A 13,691-nucleotide genomic window follows, 5' to 3' on the forward strand; every position below is an offset into this window, starting at 1 on the left:
ATAAAAAGTTGTTGCATATTCATGATCATAGATATAACAAAATTATAATTAATGTTAAGGTAAATACAACTATGACCTTGAATTTAAAAATTTAAATCTAATCAATACAAATGTATATTAATGGAAAATTATTTATTTAAATTAAATTACATATTTAAAATAATATTATTAAATAAATCCAACAGTAACAATAATTATATTTATATAATTAAAATAACAGGAAATTTGTAACAAAATTTATAAACATCAATCATAACAGAATATATAAACGAAATAAATAAATAATAATAAATAATACGGTAAATATAATAAATTATTATAATCTATTTTCAAATATTCATCTTTTATAATCTTTGCATTACATTTTTAATTGTCATCTCAAATAAAGCATTTTGATATATATTGCATTACATACATATATTTTGCATTCCTAGAGTTTTTCTCTAATATTAATTTTCATTTTAATTAAGTATTGTTTTAAATGTATATAATAATTACAATTTTATTGATACTGTTGGATTTATTTAATAATATTATTTATTAATAATATATATATAATTATCTTAAGGCCACAATATACTAGATTTTAGATTAAATTTATTATAATATTAAAAATATGTCATTTGACTATTTTGATTATTTTATGTAAAAAAAACATATTAATATTTTCATACATCCAATCAGAAACTGATAAATTTTTATTTAAAATATTTTTTTAATATATCATATCAAAAAATGTCAAATGCTAACTATAAAGAAAAAAAAAATATATATATATATATATATTAAAATAAATGAAATATATAACATTAATAAACAAATCTAATTTAAAGGATAAATTTTTCCTTTTATCATTTTACTAATATCTGTACGTGTTTACGAGCGAATTTCGATACGGCTATGACATATAGACGTAAATACTACAACCAGGATAAATTATCCTGAGAAAAACTATCGCCTGACTAGCCTTAACGAAATCGCACAAATTTTTTTACGGCATTGTTATTCACATGATGTAGATTTGTACATATGTAACGAGGTGTATCTGATGCATGAAATGGAGGCACTAATCAGTATTTCTGGAGAGATTGACGGGTCCTGGGATGGCAATGAGAAGGTTATGTCAGCAGGCACTGGTTTCCTCTCCTTCAAGTGTGCACGCCACATTTTCTAGCCTGTGGGCTAGATGTAATTTGCGACAGCCCGCGTCTGTCTCCAAGGCCTCTAGGATCTATATGATATATTAAAATATTATAATATTAATTAAATTATTGATAAATTAGAAATCCTAATAAATAGAATTAAATATTAATAAAATATTAATTTTATTTTATTAATACTTACTTGTTCATAATATTTGCTGACATAGATATAAAGTTCTTTCAGTGCTGCGATCACATCAAATTCGTTCGCATGTGATGCACTTAATTGTTGCATGGCACTAGACATTTCTTGATCAGTGATTTGTGGCAGTCTTTGTACATCTGTGTAAAAACGACCTACTTTTTCTCGATAATGTGGTATGTCTTTAGCAAAAAGTAATTTATTTGACGGTGAGTCCTTTCCAAGTCTATGCTCCGTCATTGAACAGGAATCCATGAACGTTTGTGCGATCACGGACAGACTTGAATCAACCGTGGTTGATTTATTAATATCAAACATGAAGTCTGGATTCTTAATAAAATTCACCCAAAATCTTAGAGGTAAACTGTTCGATTTCCATGCATGTGGTACTTCCGGATCAACAATTCCATGTTGCTTCGCGGCATCGTCCAGAAGATCGAACAACCACTTTACAGCACTAGGTAATGCTTCATTCGCTGTTAATATTGTATTCAAAAAATCATCAACGAATTTCTGAACAGTACCCTTCGTCGATAATAATCTTGTTAAAAATATTTCAGGGATAGCTTTGTGTGTTCGTTCCGGATGATGATGCTTGCTACCAGTAAAACCCATACCTGGCGGATAATGACTTTCTTCTATAGGCCTTACCAAATGATATAATCGTTGATTACCACCATGACCACTTTCTACGTCACCGTTTGCTGTTATAATCGGTGGCGAATGAGATTCAAAGTATAAACCACTGACTGGATGATTATACATTACAGGAGTAATTAAATTGTGATTAGGTGTGGATGGAAGATGTGTGGACGAACAATGATTTGCATGACGATGCAAATGGTGATGATGGGTATGATGATGAATAGATTGTTGTTGATGATGATAATGTGATGGTTTGCAATTGTGACATGGTGGTTTACAAGCGACAGAAAAACTATCATTCTGTCTAGGAATTAATGACATTACTGCTGATTCCTTGACACCATAATGTGCCAGTGTATTTATTTTCTTCCATTCGCCGCTACATTTTGTTGTGAGATCTTCATCTTGAAGAGTTAAATGACCGCCTCTACCGTGTCTCCATTCCAAATCTACGTCATGAACGGACGGCCTCAGCGAAAAAGGAGTATTTTTGTAGAGAGCATCTAAAATCTTGGACTTCACTTGATTTATAGTATCACAATCTAATACCTTACATTGAATTTTTTCATCGAGATCATCTTGGACAACATGAAGAGTAACTACACTATGTTCAATTTGTTCACGAAGCAGTCTCTCTTCAGATAATGAATATCTAGCATCATGTGTAATCACATCCACGGGACCTTTTTCTATTTGATGTTTTATTGCCTTGAATAATAAAAATAGAGAGGAACCTGCATAATCTTTAAGATAATTATACATACAAAGTGCCATCCAATTCGTTAACATTTTTTCTACCACAGATTCAGTTCTTCGAAGCATTAATTGCGGATGTTTCGTATTTACCGCCTTCTCAATAAGTCTTAATAAAAGATTCATAAGTATGTCAGTTGCATACTCCATCTTACCCATCAGGACGACCATAAGTAATGATGCAACATTCACTTTATCTCTAATATTAAAGTCTTTTTGAGCCTCTAAGGTTTCAATAAAAGTTAATACAAAGTATTTATTATTAATTAACTGTTCAAACTGGATCATGGCAGCGTCATAATTTGTTCGAGATATATTACTACGCGATCTAGGATCATTTAATATGGGATGATGTGTGACACCAGGAAAAAATACTTTCATGATGTAATTCTTGTGATCTAAAGTTGGAATACCAGATGATTCCAAATCTGCAGTTAAATCAGTCATATCAGTCTGTAGTTCTGCAAATGCCTGTTTGCATTCCATTCTAACATTGCTTTCTAGAGTATCCATCTGTATTTGTATTCTTTTATATTCTCTTTCTGCTTGTGTGCTTTTTCTTCTATATATTATTAACACTAAAACAAATAAAAATACAAGACCAAAAGTGCCAGCAGCTATTCCAGCAATGGCTTCTGGTGGAATTGGATAGGATTTAATCACTTCATAATGCAGATAACCAATAGGAAACCTCAGACTACGACCTACACGTACCACTACTAAAGGTAGATTATTTTCAGTTTTAATTCCGAGTTCGTCTGTATCAGATGGTTGTTGATCAGGAGGAATGCAAACTAATTGAGTTAAAGCAAGTGATGTCACATTACATGGCATTGTTCCAACTGTGACATTTACATCTGATTCATCACTAGCAAAAATCAAATTTTCTCCTTCAATAACTAATGTATCTCCTTTATATAATTTGATGTTCCGTGGAAAGGCGAAGAATTTCGGGTCTTCCACATAAAGTAAACGATTTCTAAGACTTTTAAAATGTTTTTCCAAATCTCGAACACTTTCTACGTTATCCATAATAAATGCTATTTTTAAGGATAACTGAGATTCTTTTAATTTTAGTGATTGAGATGGTGTACTTTGACCATTAACAGTAGCACGCTCATTGCGACGAAGAGTCATAAAACGCTTAGCAACGCTTGGACTTGGACATTCCATCTGTGTTGGATTTAATACTGTACAAACTGTTCTATTCACAGGTAGCAATTCATTATCAAAGTAAACCTCCATTTCAGGTTTTTGAATGGTATCTAAATTGGTACCATGTACGGTGATCATGCGACCACCGGAAGCAAAACTTGTTAGTGGCTTAATCTCCATAATAGTGGGATCGTGAGTGTAATTATAAGGATTACCAACTAAAGTGCGATTTGCACCATCTATGCTAAGAGTCAGTCTGTCAATTTTTCTTACTCTGTCAGATTTACTTGTTACACAAGTTAATCTTGTGCTGCTCGCTTGCGTGGCATTAACATGGCACGGTAATTCATCCAAATAAGCTGAAATAGTACTACCAATGTTCAAATACATTCCAGTAATAGCAAGTTGAGTCCCACCACTTTGTGGGCCAACAGATGGATAAACACCAGATAATCTTATATCTTTATAATTAAATAATACTGCACTTTCAGTATAACCAGCATCATTACCAACAACTACAGAAGCAGTATCTGTTGCTTCGTGTCTTCCAGTACGGCATACAATGCGTACAGATACTTCATAGTCAACTAATATGCATGGAGTATTACCAATATGTATTTTTCCATCCACATCACTTTCTTTTAGCCCTAGATTACTACCTTCAATAGTGACTAACGTACCACCTTCGATCGGTCCACTTAAAGGTTTAATCATATCTATCCTCGGTTTTGGACACTCTGTAAATGGGGAGTGTAAACAAGAATGTCGATACACGCAACTATTACCACACCAAGTACATTCGAAACGCGCGTCTCTGGTCACGCAAAGGGAACAATCTGCATGTTCACGATGTGAACCTAACACTTCACATTTATAAAGAATAATAGTAGTTTTATCCACGTGATGGTTAATATTCCAAACAACAGTTATTTCTGCTTCGTATTCACCGGTGGCTGCTTCATACGAATAAACCGTTTTATCACAAACTATAAAACGACTGCTATCAACACGAGCTTGTACCTTTAAATTGGCACCTTCAATAGAAACGATGCATTGAAAACCAGTGTGTCCTACTTGAGGATGTGGTAAATTTTCAACTTCGAGCATTATCTCTTTAGGTACACTATTAGGTAACATCAATGGTTCTTCGCGTTGCACAAACCTGGGACAGTATTGTGCACCATGTGCAGCCAAATTCGCTTGATTCTATAAATATAAACGTTTTTTTAAGAATAATTAATACAATTATATTCTATACAATCTTTATATTAACTTACATTTTCTCCTGAAATGATACCTTGACAGCTTGTATTGTGTGTACATTTATTATCATATACACACCAACTACATGCCCATTGAGATTTTACACATTCTGTACAAACAGTATGTCTAGAGCAATCAAAGAATGCGAAATTTCGTGAGACAAAATCTTTATTGGTTTCACTAGAACGCACGGATAGAGGTACTAGAACATGATCGGCTCCGTCTGGTATATTTGGTCTTTCAATAACAGATGGTGTAGGACATGACAATCCAAATCCGGTCATTAATGCATCTATAGGTTCTGCGTTACCAAAAACACATTTATAATTCGCTCCCGCTGGTAATTCGGGTAAAGTTCGAATTGTTAAATGAACTGTGGTCATTTGATTGATAGGCATACGATCTGGAAGAACTTGCTCAAAGTCAATACATTGTTGTCCTGTACCTAAAGACAACCATCTTGGACTACTGTGACTTGCTTTCTGACAATCTCCTCTAACTGTACATCTAAAAAAAAAAAAAAATTTATGTATATAATAAAATATAAAACATATCATGCATATTTACCTTTTCTCTAATGAACACCACCCACAATAAGGATCTTTTGCATCTAAACAACTACTACAATTAATATAACTACTGCAATGTTCCACTTGAACCTTAGAAATTTTAGAAGTTGATAAAACGTAAATATGTTCTCCATCTGGTGAAATTAAAGTATCGGGCATCAATCTGTTTCCTTTATCAATTATAATGCTTTCATAGACAAATGCTTCGTTTCCAGAAAGTAAAACTTTTTTGAGGACGCCATCATTAGTACCTAAGAATGCAACGGTGTGACTTTCTGTATTAGCTACTGTTACGGAAGTGATGAATTCGTCGGGAAAATATAAAATTGCTTCTCCCACAATTGGCGACATTCCAGAAATCTTCAAACCCACTTCACAGAAATTCAAGATATTTCCTGTTGTCTAAATATATATGAAAATTAATAAAATGCGAATTAATAAAATAACAATATAAAAATATATAATATATATATTTATTTATATATAATATATATATATATATATTTTTATAATATTTTTATAAAAAAAATTTTTTATATTTTACACTTACTCCTGCTGTGGGACATTTTCCATCTTGTATAGGACCACTGACATAGCCCATATTTCTGTATTTAGTACTACCATTAAAACACATATGAATATTTTCAGTGAATTTTGTTTCAATATTTTGTAAACTATAAACACAAAGTGCTGAGCGAGAAAGTGGTTCATTTGTAATCCCTCTACTTGGCGAAAATACAGAAACAAAAATAGGATCACCAACTGAAATACCGAGTTGTGTAGCTATATCACTACCAGCCGGTGCTACTTTTGCATCTTGTACTAAATTATAAAATTGTGGTTTCCCATCTCCCAAATCGACAGTACATTGTAATGTCACTTCTGTATAACTATCATAATTTGGATCACTGATACAACTTCGAGCCAATCTAGAAATATAACCCTTTTCCTCTTCCTCAGGAAGATGAGATTGCTTTTGTACTAATACGAAATACGCATAATCGCTGGCATTGAAACCATACACATATTTAACTAGAAAATGATCTCGATATTTTACATCGATGTATACAATCGATTGTTTATTAAATGTATATTCTGCAAATTCTAAATTATGAAGATTTCTACTGGAAATAGCAGGCACATCGTGTCTGTAATCTCCTCTATTAGTAAATGTAGTACCAACATAAAGTATATTTGTTTGTCCCCAAGCATTGTATCTTTCAGGTCCAATAAAAGCATATGTAGAAGAATTTTCATCATTTGCTGCTACACTATGGGGAATGAACTCCGGTTTAATAGATATGTTTGACATTTTGTACTTTTCACAAGCACCTTGAAGAAGGGAACCACATGCAATTAATGTTTGTGATTCAAGATCAGCAATTAATAGTTTGTTTACATTATCCATTAAAGATGTAGTTATGTCTCTAGAAGGACAGCCTGTTGCATGGCACTGAGGATTATCCAATCTTGGTCCTGAAGATAATAATTTATAAGAATTTTTTTAACAACTTTAATTAGAATTCTTTTATAAAATATATAGTTTACAAAAAGAAATAATATTTACCTGTTGAAACATATTCCTCCAGTCTGAGATTAGAATCTAATTGTAAAAGTCTATTGATGGCACCTGCATATAATCTTCCTGTTATAGGATCTATAGTAAGGTGATTAAATCGAAGGGCACCTTCTCTCGTTGTATTTGGATCTAAAGGATAAAATCCATATCTCTGACTATCTCCCATAGGAAACTGTGTTATAATATGTAAAGATCTGTTTTCTTGCACAGATGGAACAGTACTAGCAGGTGTATCTATGGCTGCAGTTACCAATACCACCAGAAACCAAGTGGCAACAGACATGGATGAAAAGAATAATCGATGAAGTGGTAACAGCAATTTAAAAGATAACACAGTAGCCGAAATGGGAAATGATATAAATCCCAAGAATCTCATGATGTGTAGGCAAAAGTTGATAAAGCACATGCGCACACGCTATGCGTGTGCGTTTGTGCATGTACAAGTTTAGGGTAGGAAGCTTAGAAAGTATAATAAGGGTATATATCCCACTGAAGAAGGCTAGTATCGTATAGTACTACCAGTTGTATATGTATCCAGGCACCGACATGATGCACATTGCCTGGCACCTCTGAAATATTTCAAAACCAATTTATTTTTAAAAAAATTTAAAATGCACTACATAAATATTTTATCAATTAATAAAAAAAAAATTATATATCATTTTTTAAATTTAGAATATATTGATTCATACAAAAAAAGCATAATAATAATTATTAATAAAATATTGTAAAAAAAAAAAAACAAAAAATATATTAGAATATAATTGAAATATATTAAACTGTTTCAAAGATTTATATATTATCAAATTTATGATACTTTTCTAAAAACATATATAATTAATAATTTTAATAATCTGAAATAATTATCAGTAAATATAAATAACATATCACTGACCGATTTCGATACTAAAACATTTCGTCGATGTCAGGCTAGGGCAGATGGCTCCACACTTTTTGAGTAACTTCGTTGCACGCACCGCCCTTCATTAGTGTAAGCAGCATAGCTGCACTTGACAGTTACAGCCAGTGTCTTTGCACAAAGACAAGAGTATTTTACTACTTATCAATAATTGTCTAACAAAATACAAACAGAACGAATTAGTTAAAACATATGATAAAATTTCATAAATTCATAGATATTTTCAAAATAATCACAAGAATATGAATATATTTTGGAATAATTACTCAAAAAGAAAAAAATTACCTTCAAGCTGAGAAAAGTTTGCAGCTTCGATTCGTTCGATCTGATATGACCATTAGTTTGCTCGTGTAATTTTTCTTCTACATATATATATATCTATATATAATATATATATATACATATATATATCGGTACATGTAATGTATAAAATAAAACCAATCCACTTCAATTTGTCACATACAACCACTTTTTCATGAAAAAGACAAAATGTATAATACGACTACACGATGGAATGTTCGTGCGCTAGAGTCGCTACACATCACGAATATGTACTGTCTTTGATACAAATCTCCGATACAGTTTTCAGATTATAAAATATCATACACTCGAAATTCAATAGAATTTGCTATTGTTCTCTTTAATAATACATAAAAAATACAAATATCATTCGTCACTTGATAATAACACTAAACATGAAATCAGAATGAGCCGCCATTAAAATTCGACCGACAGCGACAGGCTGCACGAGTTTAGAGCAAGTTGGGGGCCGTGGCTGCGGCATGCGCCGCTTGTTCATTATCTTTCTCTCTTTCTTGCTCTCATCAAGCTTTTCCCACGGTTCAGTGTCTCTTCTTGACTCTCTTCTATCACTCTCTCTCTTTTTAACTTTCTTTTTCTTTCTTTTAGTTGTATGATATCAAACTACAGATATCGCGTCCTCCCGCGGATGAAAACCTGTACTGTTTATATGCTTCAATGGTAAAACGTATTGTAACAATTTTGAATTTATCTACATTTTCAATACTTTAGAGTTTAGAAAATCATTTAATTTAAAAGGAACAGAAGAAAAAGGAAATAATACTATTTACTTATATATATATATATATATATATATATATATATAAATATAAAAAGAAAAATTTTATATGTAATATCAAACGAACGAAATATAGCCGGTATTATTTAATAACAACAAGATGCTTACAATGAAATTCGATTCATAACTTTATTGGATACAGCACCTCTCATGTTTTCTTTTTTTTCTCTCCATATAGCTTTTCCTGACGTCTTTTATTACATCTTATCACAAAGGCTTTAATTAAGATGGTATATTTTTTTTATCTCCTTTGTACTTACATTCTTTACATACTGCACAAATAAAAACTCCTTCTAGAATATCTTTTCATAAGTCGACTGGTTAAGTAGTCAAGTCCAAAATGAATCGTGTATGTGTCACGATTTATTATTGTAAATATGTTATTTACACATATATCTAAGCTTCAAAAGCTTTATATTTTTCTTTTTTCGCATTTATGGAGAGGGTTTGGATTTTTTGGCTATGGTATGTCTTCATTTTACATGTAACAAATACAATAGATAACTAATGTAGCAGGTCATAATTAAGAACATGATGATAGACATATAACGTAACTATGTAAGACTGGATTCATCCTATCTGCCCTCTGAACGTTTTTTCAACCGTTCTTTTAATCTCGTTATACAATATATATGTAAAGCTGTATATCTGTGTTGTGTGTCTATAATATTTACTTAAATGTTAACTTCTTACAGACCGGTTACATCTTTGAAAGGAAAAAGATCTATATATATTTCTATATAAGCCAAACTTAGCATATCTAAGTAGATATTTTTAATATCAGATAGAAATACACACTTTTTTAAAAGTCTCTTATGTTTTATGTACGACAAGTAACGTTTTGTCAATTACAAGGAAGGCTTCTCCAAACACCGTATAAAAATTATAAAACAGAAAGAATGTTTAAAATTTACCGCCTAACAAGTTATTATACATGTGTTCATAAGAGTCGGTGCTGTGGCCAGCCTCCTTAGGCCTTTAATATAAGATATTGAAATTAAAATCTAGGCTAAACTGCCTTACCTCCTGATATTCAGGTGGATACTTTTTTTTGTCTATTTTCATTTGGAACTTTGTTTCATTCGGATTTAAGCAGCTTTAAACTACATTATGTAAAATGAATATCTTTTGATATTTATTCCCGCTGGTCCGCTTAAAGTCTTTTAGCCATATTTTTGTCTAGCATCCAAGTTTTATGATTATTCAACAAGTCCATGAATATCCAGCCTCGTTTTTAATATCGTTCATCTGTGAACTAGTATTAAAACTAGCCACGAACAAATTGAGTTATTACAAGTACAAAAAAGGATTGTGATCTACATTGTTTCATGCGACTTCTTATGTGTACGTTTAACATGTCAATATGTAAGAGCGCATTCAAAGCGCTACGATTTATTTAGATAAATTACGTATCTCATTTTGCAAGGGTGTACTGTATTATGCATTAATAACGTTGTCACTGACGCAAAAATGTTGATAGTAATAGTTTTAGTATTAGTGGTAATTTTATCTGTGATAGTAGTACTGATGCTGGTGGTAATGGTGGGATATTCTATTGTAGATGACAAGCAAAACCATCTATCCTAATGAGGGAAAGTCATTCTCATCATCTACTTTTGGAGCATTTTGGCGTCCTCGAGGCGACCTTTGCTCAGATTGTGAAGCCTAAAATTTGAGAATGCATAATTAATATATATTATATTTATCTATGTTAAGTTTCAATCAAAAATGAATGCAAATATTTACAGGACCACGTGAATCTCCATCTCTAGGAGCACCACGATTACCAAATCCGCGACCATTTGCACGTTCTCCACGACCTCGTCCTCGACCACGTCCACCAGAACCACGTCGAGAATCACTGAATTGTATTTCAATGCCTAACACGCGTTTTTGCCTTCCAACGCGTTGAGGATATTCTGCCGCGGCATCATATTCTTCCTCTTCTTCTTCTTCATCATCAGCGCCTTCCTTCTTTCTTTCCAAAGCGTACATTTTCTTCCAGCGAGTTAAATCTTCACCTTCTCCAGCCTTACGCAAATTATACTGAGGTTTAACTCTGTTATTACGTAAAGCTTTCCATTCATCCAATGTCAATTCACGAGATTCTTCTTCAACTGGTTTTTCTTCTACTGTATCTGTAGTTGCTTCTCCTTCCTTTATCTCTGTAGTTGTTTGATTAGTATCTCCATCAGTTTTTTCATTAGTCCAATCTTGACTTTCTTGATTTAAACTTTCTCTGAAAACAATATAGAAAAAAACAAAATCTTAAAATAAATCTGAATATCTTTTAAATCTTAAAAAGTTTTGTTATAAATAATATTTACTCAATTTCATCATTGTGGGTACCCCAATTATGGCTACCAGCACCATCCTTTTTATCCACTGGTTTAATTCCACTGCTTGAACAAATATAAATAAATTTTTAATTTAATTTTTTATATTTATTAATATTAAAAATACTTAGAGTAAAATAACAATAAATAAAAGATTACGTTTTATCGGAACCAGATTGACGATCGAATTCACGTTTTCCACGATAATCATATCCTCCACGACCACGTGATCCTCCACGTCCACGCACCATTCCGCGCATTCCACCACGACCCCTACGTTCTCCATAATCTCCACGTTGATTATCATTAGAATTTCGGAATTCTCGAGTTTCACGTCCCTCACTAAAAAGTTAATAAAAGAATTTAAAAGTTGGGAAAAAATAATGTCAATTTCATCTTATTATATTTTATATAATATATTATAATATACTAACCCAGGAGGTCCTCGTCTTAATTCTCCCTGACCACGGGGTGTTCTTTCACCATCTTCACGATTACGTCTGTTATTGCGCTCTTCTCTACTTTCTCCGGAGAATTTCACATTACGATCTCCACCACCAGTTCTTGATTGAGATGGTTTTTTGTCTCCTACATCAAAATTTTACAAGTTTAAGAATAACTATAAAATAAAATTAATATAATTAATAAATGTAAATTAATTGTAAAAAATTATTATTTTAAATAATATATATTCATACTCTTATTTAAATGATATCTTGATATAAAATATAAACATAAAAATATATTTTTTAAATAAAAGAATATTATATTTTGAAAATATATAATAAATTCTTCGATTTTATTAATTTAACTTGACATATATAAATACAAAACCACCTAATTTTAATAAAATATATTGATTATTTGAAGCAAAAAGAATATTTATATAAATCATTAATTAATAAAATATAATAATTTGTTATCATTTACTAATCTTAAATTGTACTAAAATTATATTAAATTAAATACTTAAATTACATTAAAATTATTCATTTTACAATTGTATAAAATTTTGAAAATAATTCATATTCTTTTTGTATTTTTTTTTATTACTATTATTTTATTACTATTATTTTATTTTTATTATTATTAAATACGAAGTTATCCATCGATAAATTTTTTTTTTATAGTATAAGAATATTACATTATAAAGTATAAATAATTTTCAAAAAAGTTACAAGAAATAGATAGTAGAAAATTAAAATTTGCACGAATAGTTTCAATTTATAAAATAGTACTAATTGAAAAAATTAAAAATTAAAAATAAATGATTGCTAGTAAAATAAAAAAATCATTTATTATGCGACAAAATATCAAAAGCACATGGACCCACGAGGACTAGGGGCGACGGCCATAATACCGCGCACGAGGCAAGATTGTAATGAAAAATTACTAACCTTGATCTTTCTTCAAATCTTGCACTTTAGACGGTTGTTGCTGAGAATCTTTGATCACGCGGTTTTTTTGCGTTTTATTACCGGTTCCTTTTTGTGCGTCCGTCTGCTTACTCTTATTCTCTTTCTCCGAAAGCTTCTCCTTTTTCCTAGCTTCCTTCTTTAGTTCCTCTTCTCTAAGCTTTTCATGTGGATCTTCGTCATCACCCAACGCTAACGAGAATTTGTTGGTAACGGCAATGCTGTACATATTTTCCATGATGTCTCTTATCCTCTCTTCGTCGAGGATCACGCGAAAATTTCACGGCTACTCTTGAGCCCTTGTGTAACAGAGACATTCAATATTTCAATATGGCTGAGTCGGAGATAGTTCACCACGAGGTCTGTGCTCAGGGAGGGACCGCATAATTGTCTTGCACCCAGCGCGCCACCTCCCCACCAATATTATTTATATCTTTAATTTTATATGATTTCAAATCATAAAATATTGTCTAAAATCGAGTTTTTAATTTTAATTACATTGTATTTTTAAAATAACTAATATCCAGCAATAAAGCAATATACTTTCGCAATTGTCGTTCTCAAAGAAACCGGCATTATTTCCATGAATTACTTAACACACCAACTGAATAGAT

At 31.5% G+C, this 13,691-nt stretch overlaps 2 protein-coding genes across 3 annotated transcripts; both read right to left on the reverse strand.

Annotated features, from left to right (window-relative positions):
• Positions 1–792: 792 nt before the first annotated feature.
• LOC412274 (plexin-B) lies at positions 793–9,295 on the reverse strand. Its single transcript, XM_006559157.3, has 8 exons — positions 8,513–9,295; positions 8,204–8,382; positions 7,297–7,877; positions 6,280–7,205; positions 5,728–6,131; positions 5,175–5,667; positions 1,345–5,103; positions 793–1,231 (listed from the first exon to the last, which is right to left on the reverse strand). Exons 3-8 carry the CDS (start codon positions 7,712–7,714, stop codon positions 1,124–1,126), a joined length of 6,108 nt encoding a protein of 2,035 aa, XP_006559220.1. The 5' UTR covers positions 7,715–7,877; positions 8,204–8,382; positions 8,513–9,295; the 3' UTR covers positions 793–1,123.
• A 135-nt stretch (positions 9,296–9,430) lies between these two features.
• LOC409410 (plasminogen activator inhibitor 1 RNA-binding protein) lies at positions 9,431–13,653 on the reverse strand. 2 transcript variants are annotated; one of them, XM_006559156.2, is made up of 6 exons: positions 13,060–13,653; positions 12,097–12,250; positions 11,822–12,004; positions 11,654–11,725; positions 11,073–11,565; positions 9,431–10,991 (listed from the first exon to the last, which is right to left on the reverse strand). In XM_006559156.2, exons 1-6 carry the CDS (start codon positions 13,313–13,315, stop codon positions 10,905–10,907), a joined length of 1,245 nt encoding a protein of 414 aa, XP_006559219.1. In that variant the 5' UTR covers positions 13,316–13,653; the 3' UTR covers positions 9,431–10,904. The 2 variants fall into 2 exon arrangements, with proteins under 2 accessions (XP_006559219.1, XP_392925.3); XM_392925.6 differs by having other exon boundaries at positions 11,654–11,728.
• Between the last annotated feature and the right edge of the window lie 38 nt (positions 13,654–13,691).

The sequence above is a fragment of the Apis mellifera genome, linkage group LG7 (genome assembly GCF_003254395.2).
Source record: "Apis mellifera strain DH4 linkage group LG7, Amel_HAv3.1, whole genome shotgun sequence".
NCBI lineage: Eukaryota > Metazoa > Arthropoda > Insecta > Hymenoptera > Apidae > Apis > Apis mellifera.

Excerpts from the sequence above, each read along its gene's own strand:
- LOC412274 (XM_006559157.3), bottom strand. The coding sequence starts at position 7,714 with ATGTGCTTTATCAACTTTTGCCTACACATCATGAGATTCTTGGGATTT. Across the intron at positions 6,132-6,279 it reads GAAAATGTCCCACAGCAGGA|ACAACAGGAAATATCTTGAA; the intron begins GTAAGTGTAAAA and ends ATATATATTTAG. Across the intron at positions 5,104-5,174 it reads GTATCATTTCAGGAGAAAAT|AATCAAGCGAATTTGGCTGC; the intron begins GTAAGTTAATAT and ends TTATATTTATAG.
- LOC409410 (XM_392925.6), bottom strand. The coding sequence starts at position 13,315 with ATGGAAAATATGTACAGCATTGCCGTTACCAACAAATTCTCGTTAGCG. Across the intron at positions 12,251-13,059 it reads AGATTTGAAGAAAGATCAAG|GAGACAAAAAACCATCTCAA; the intron begins GTTAGTAATTTT and ends ATTTTGATGTAG. Across the intron at positions 11,566-11,653 it reads ACCCACAATGATGAAATTGA|AGAAAGTTTAAATCAAGAAA; the intron begins GTAAATATTATT and ends TATTGTTTTCAG.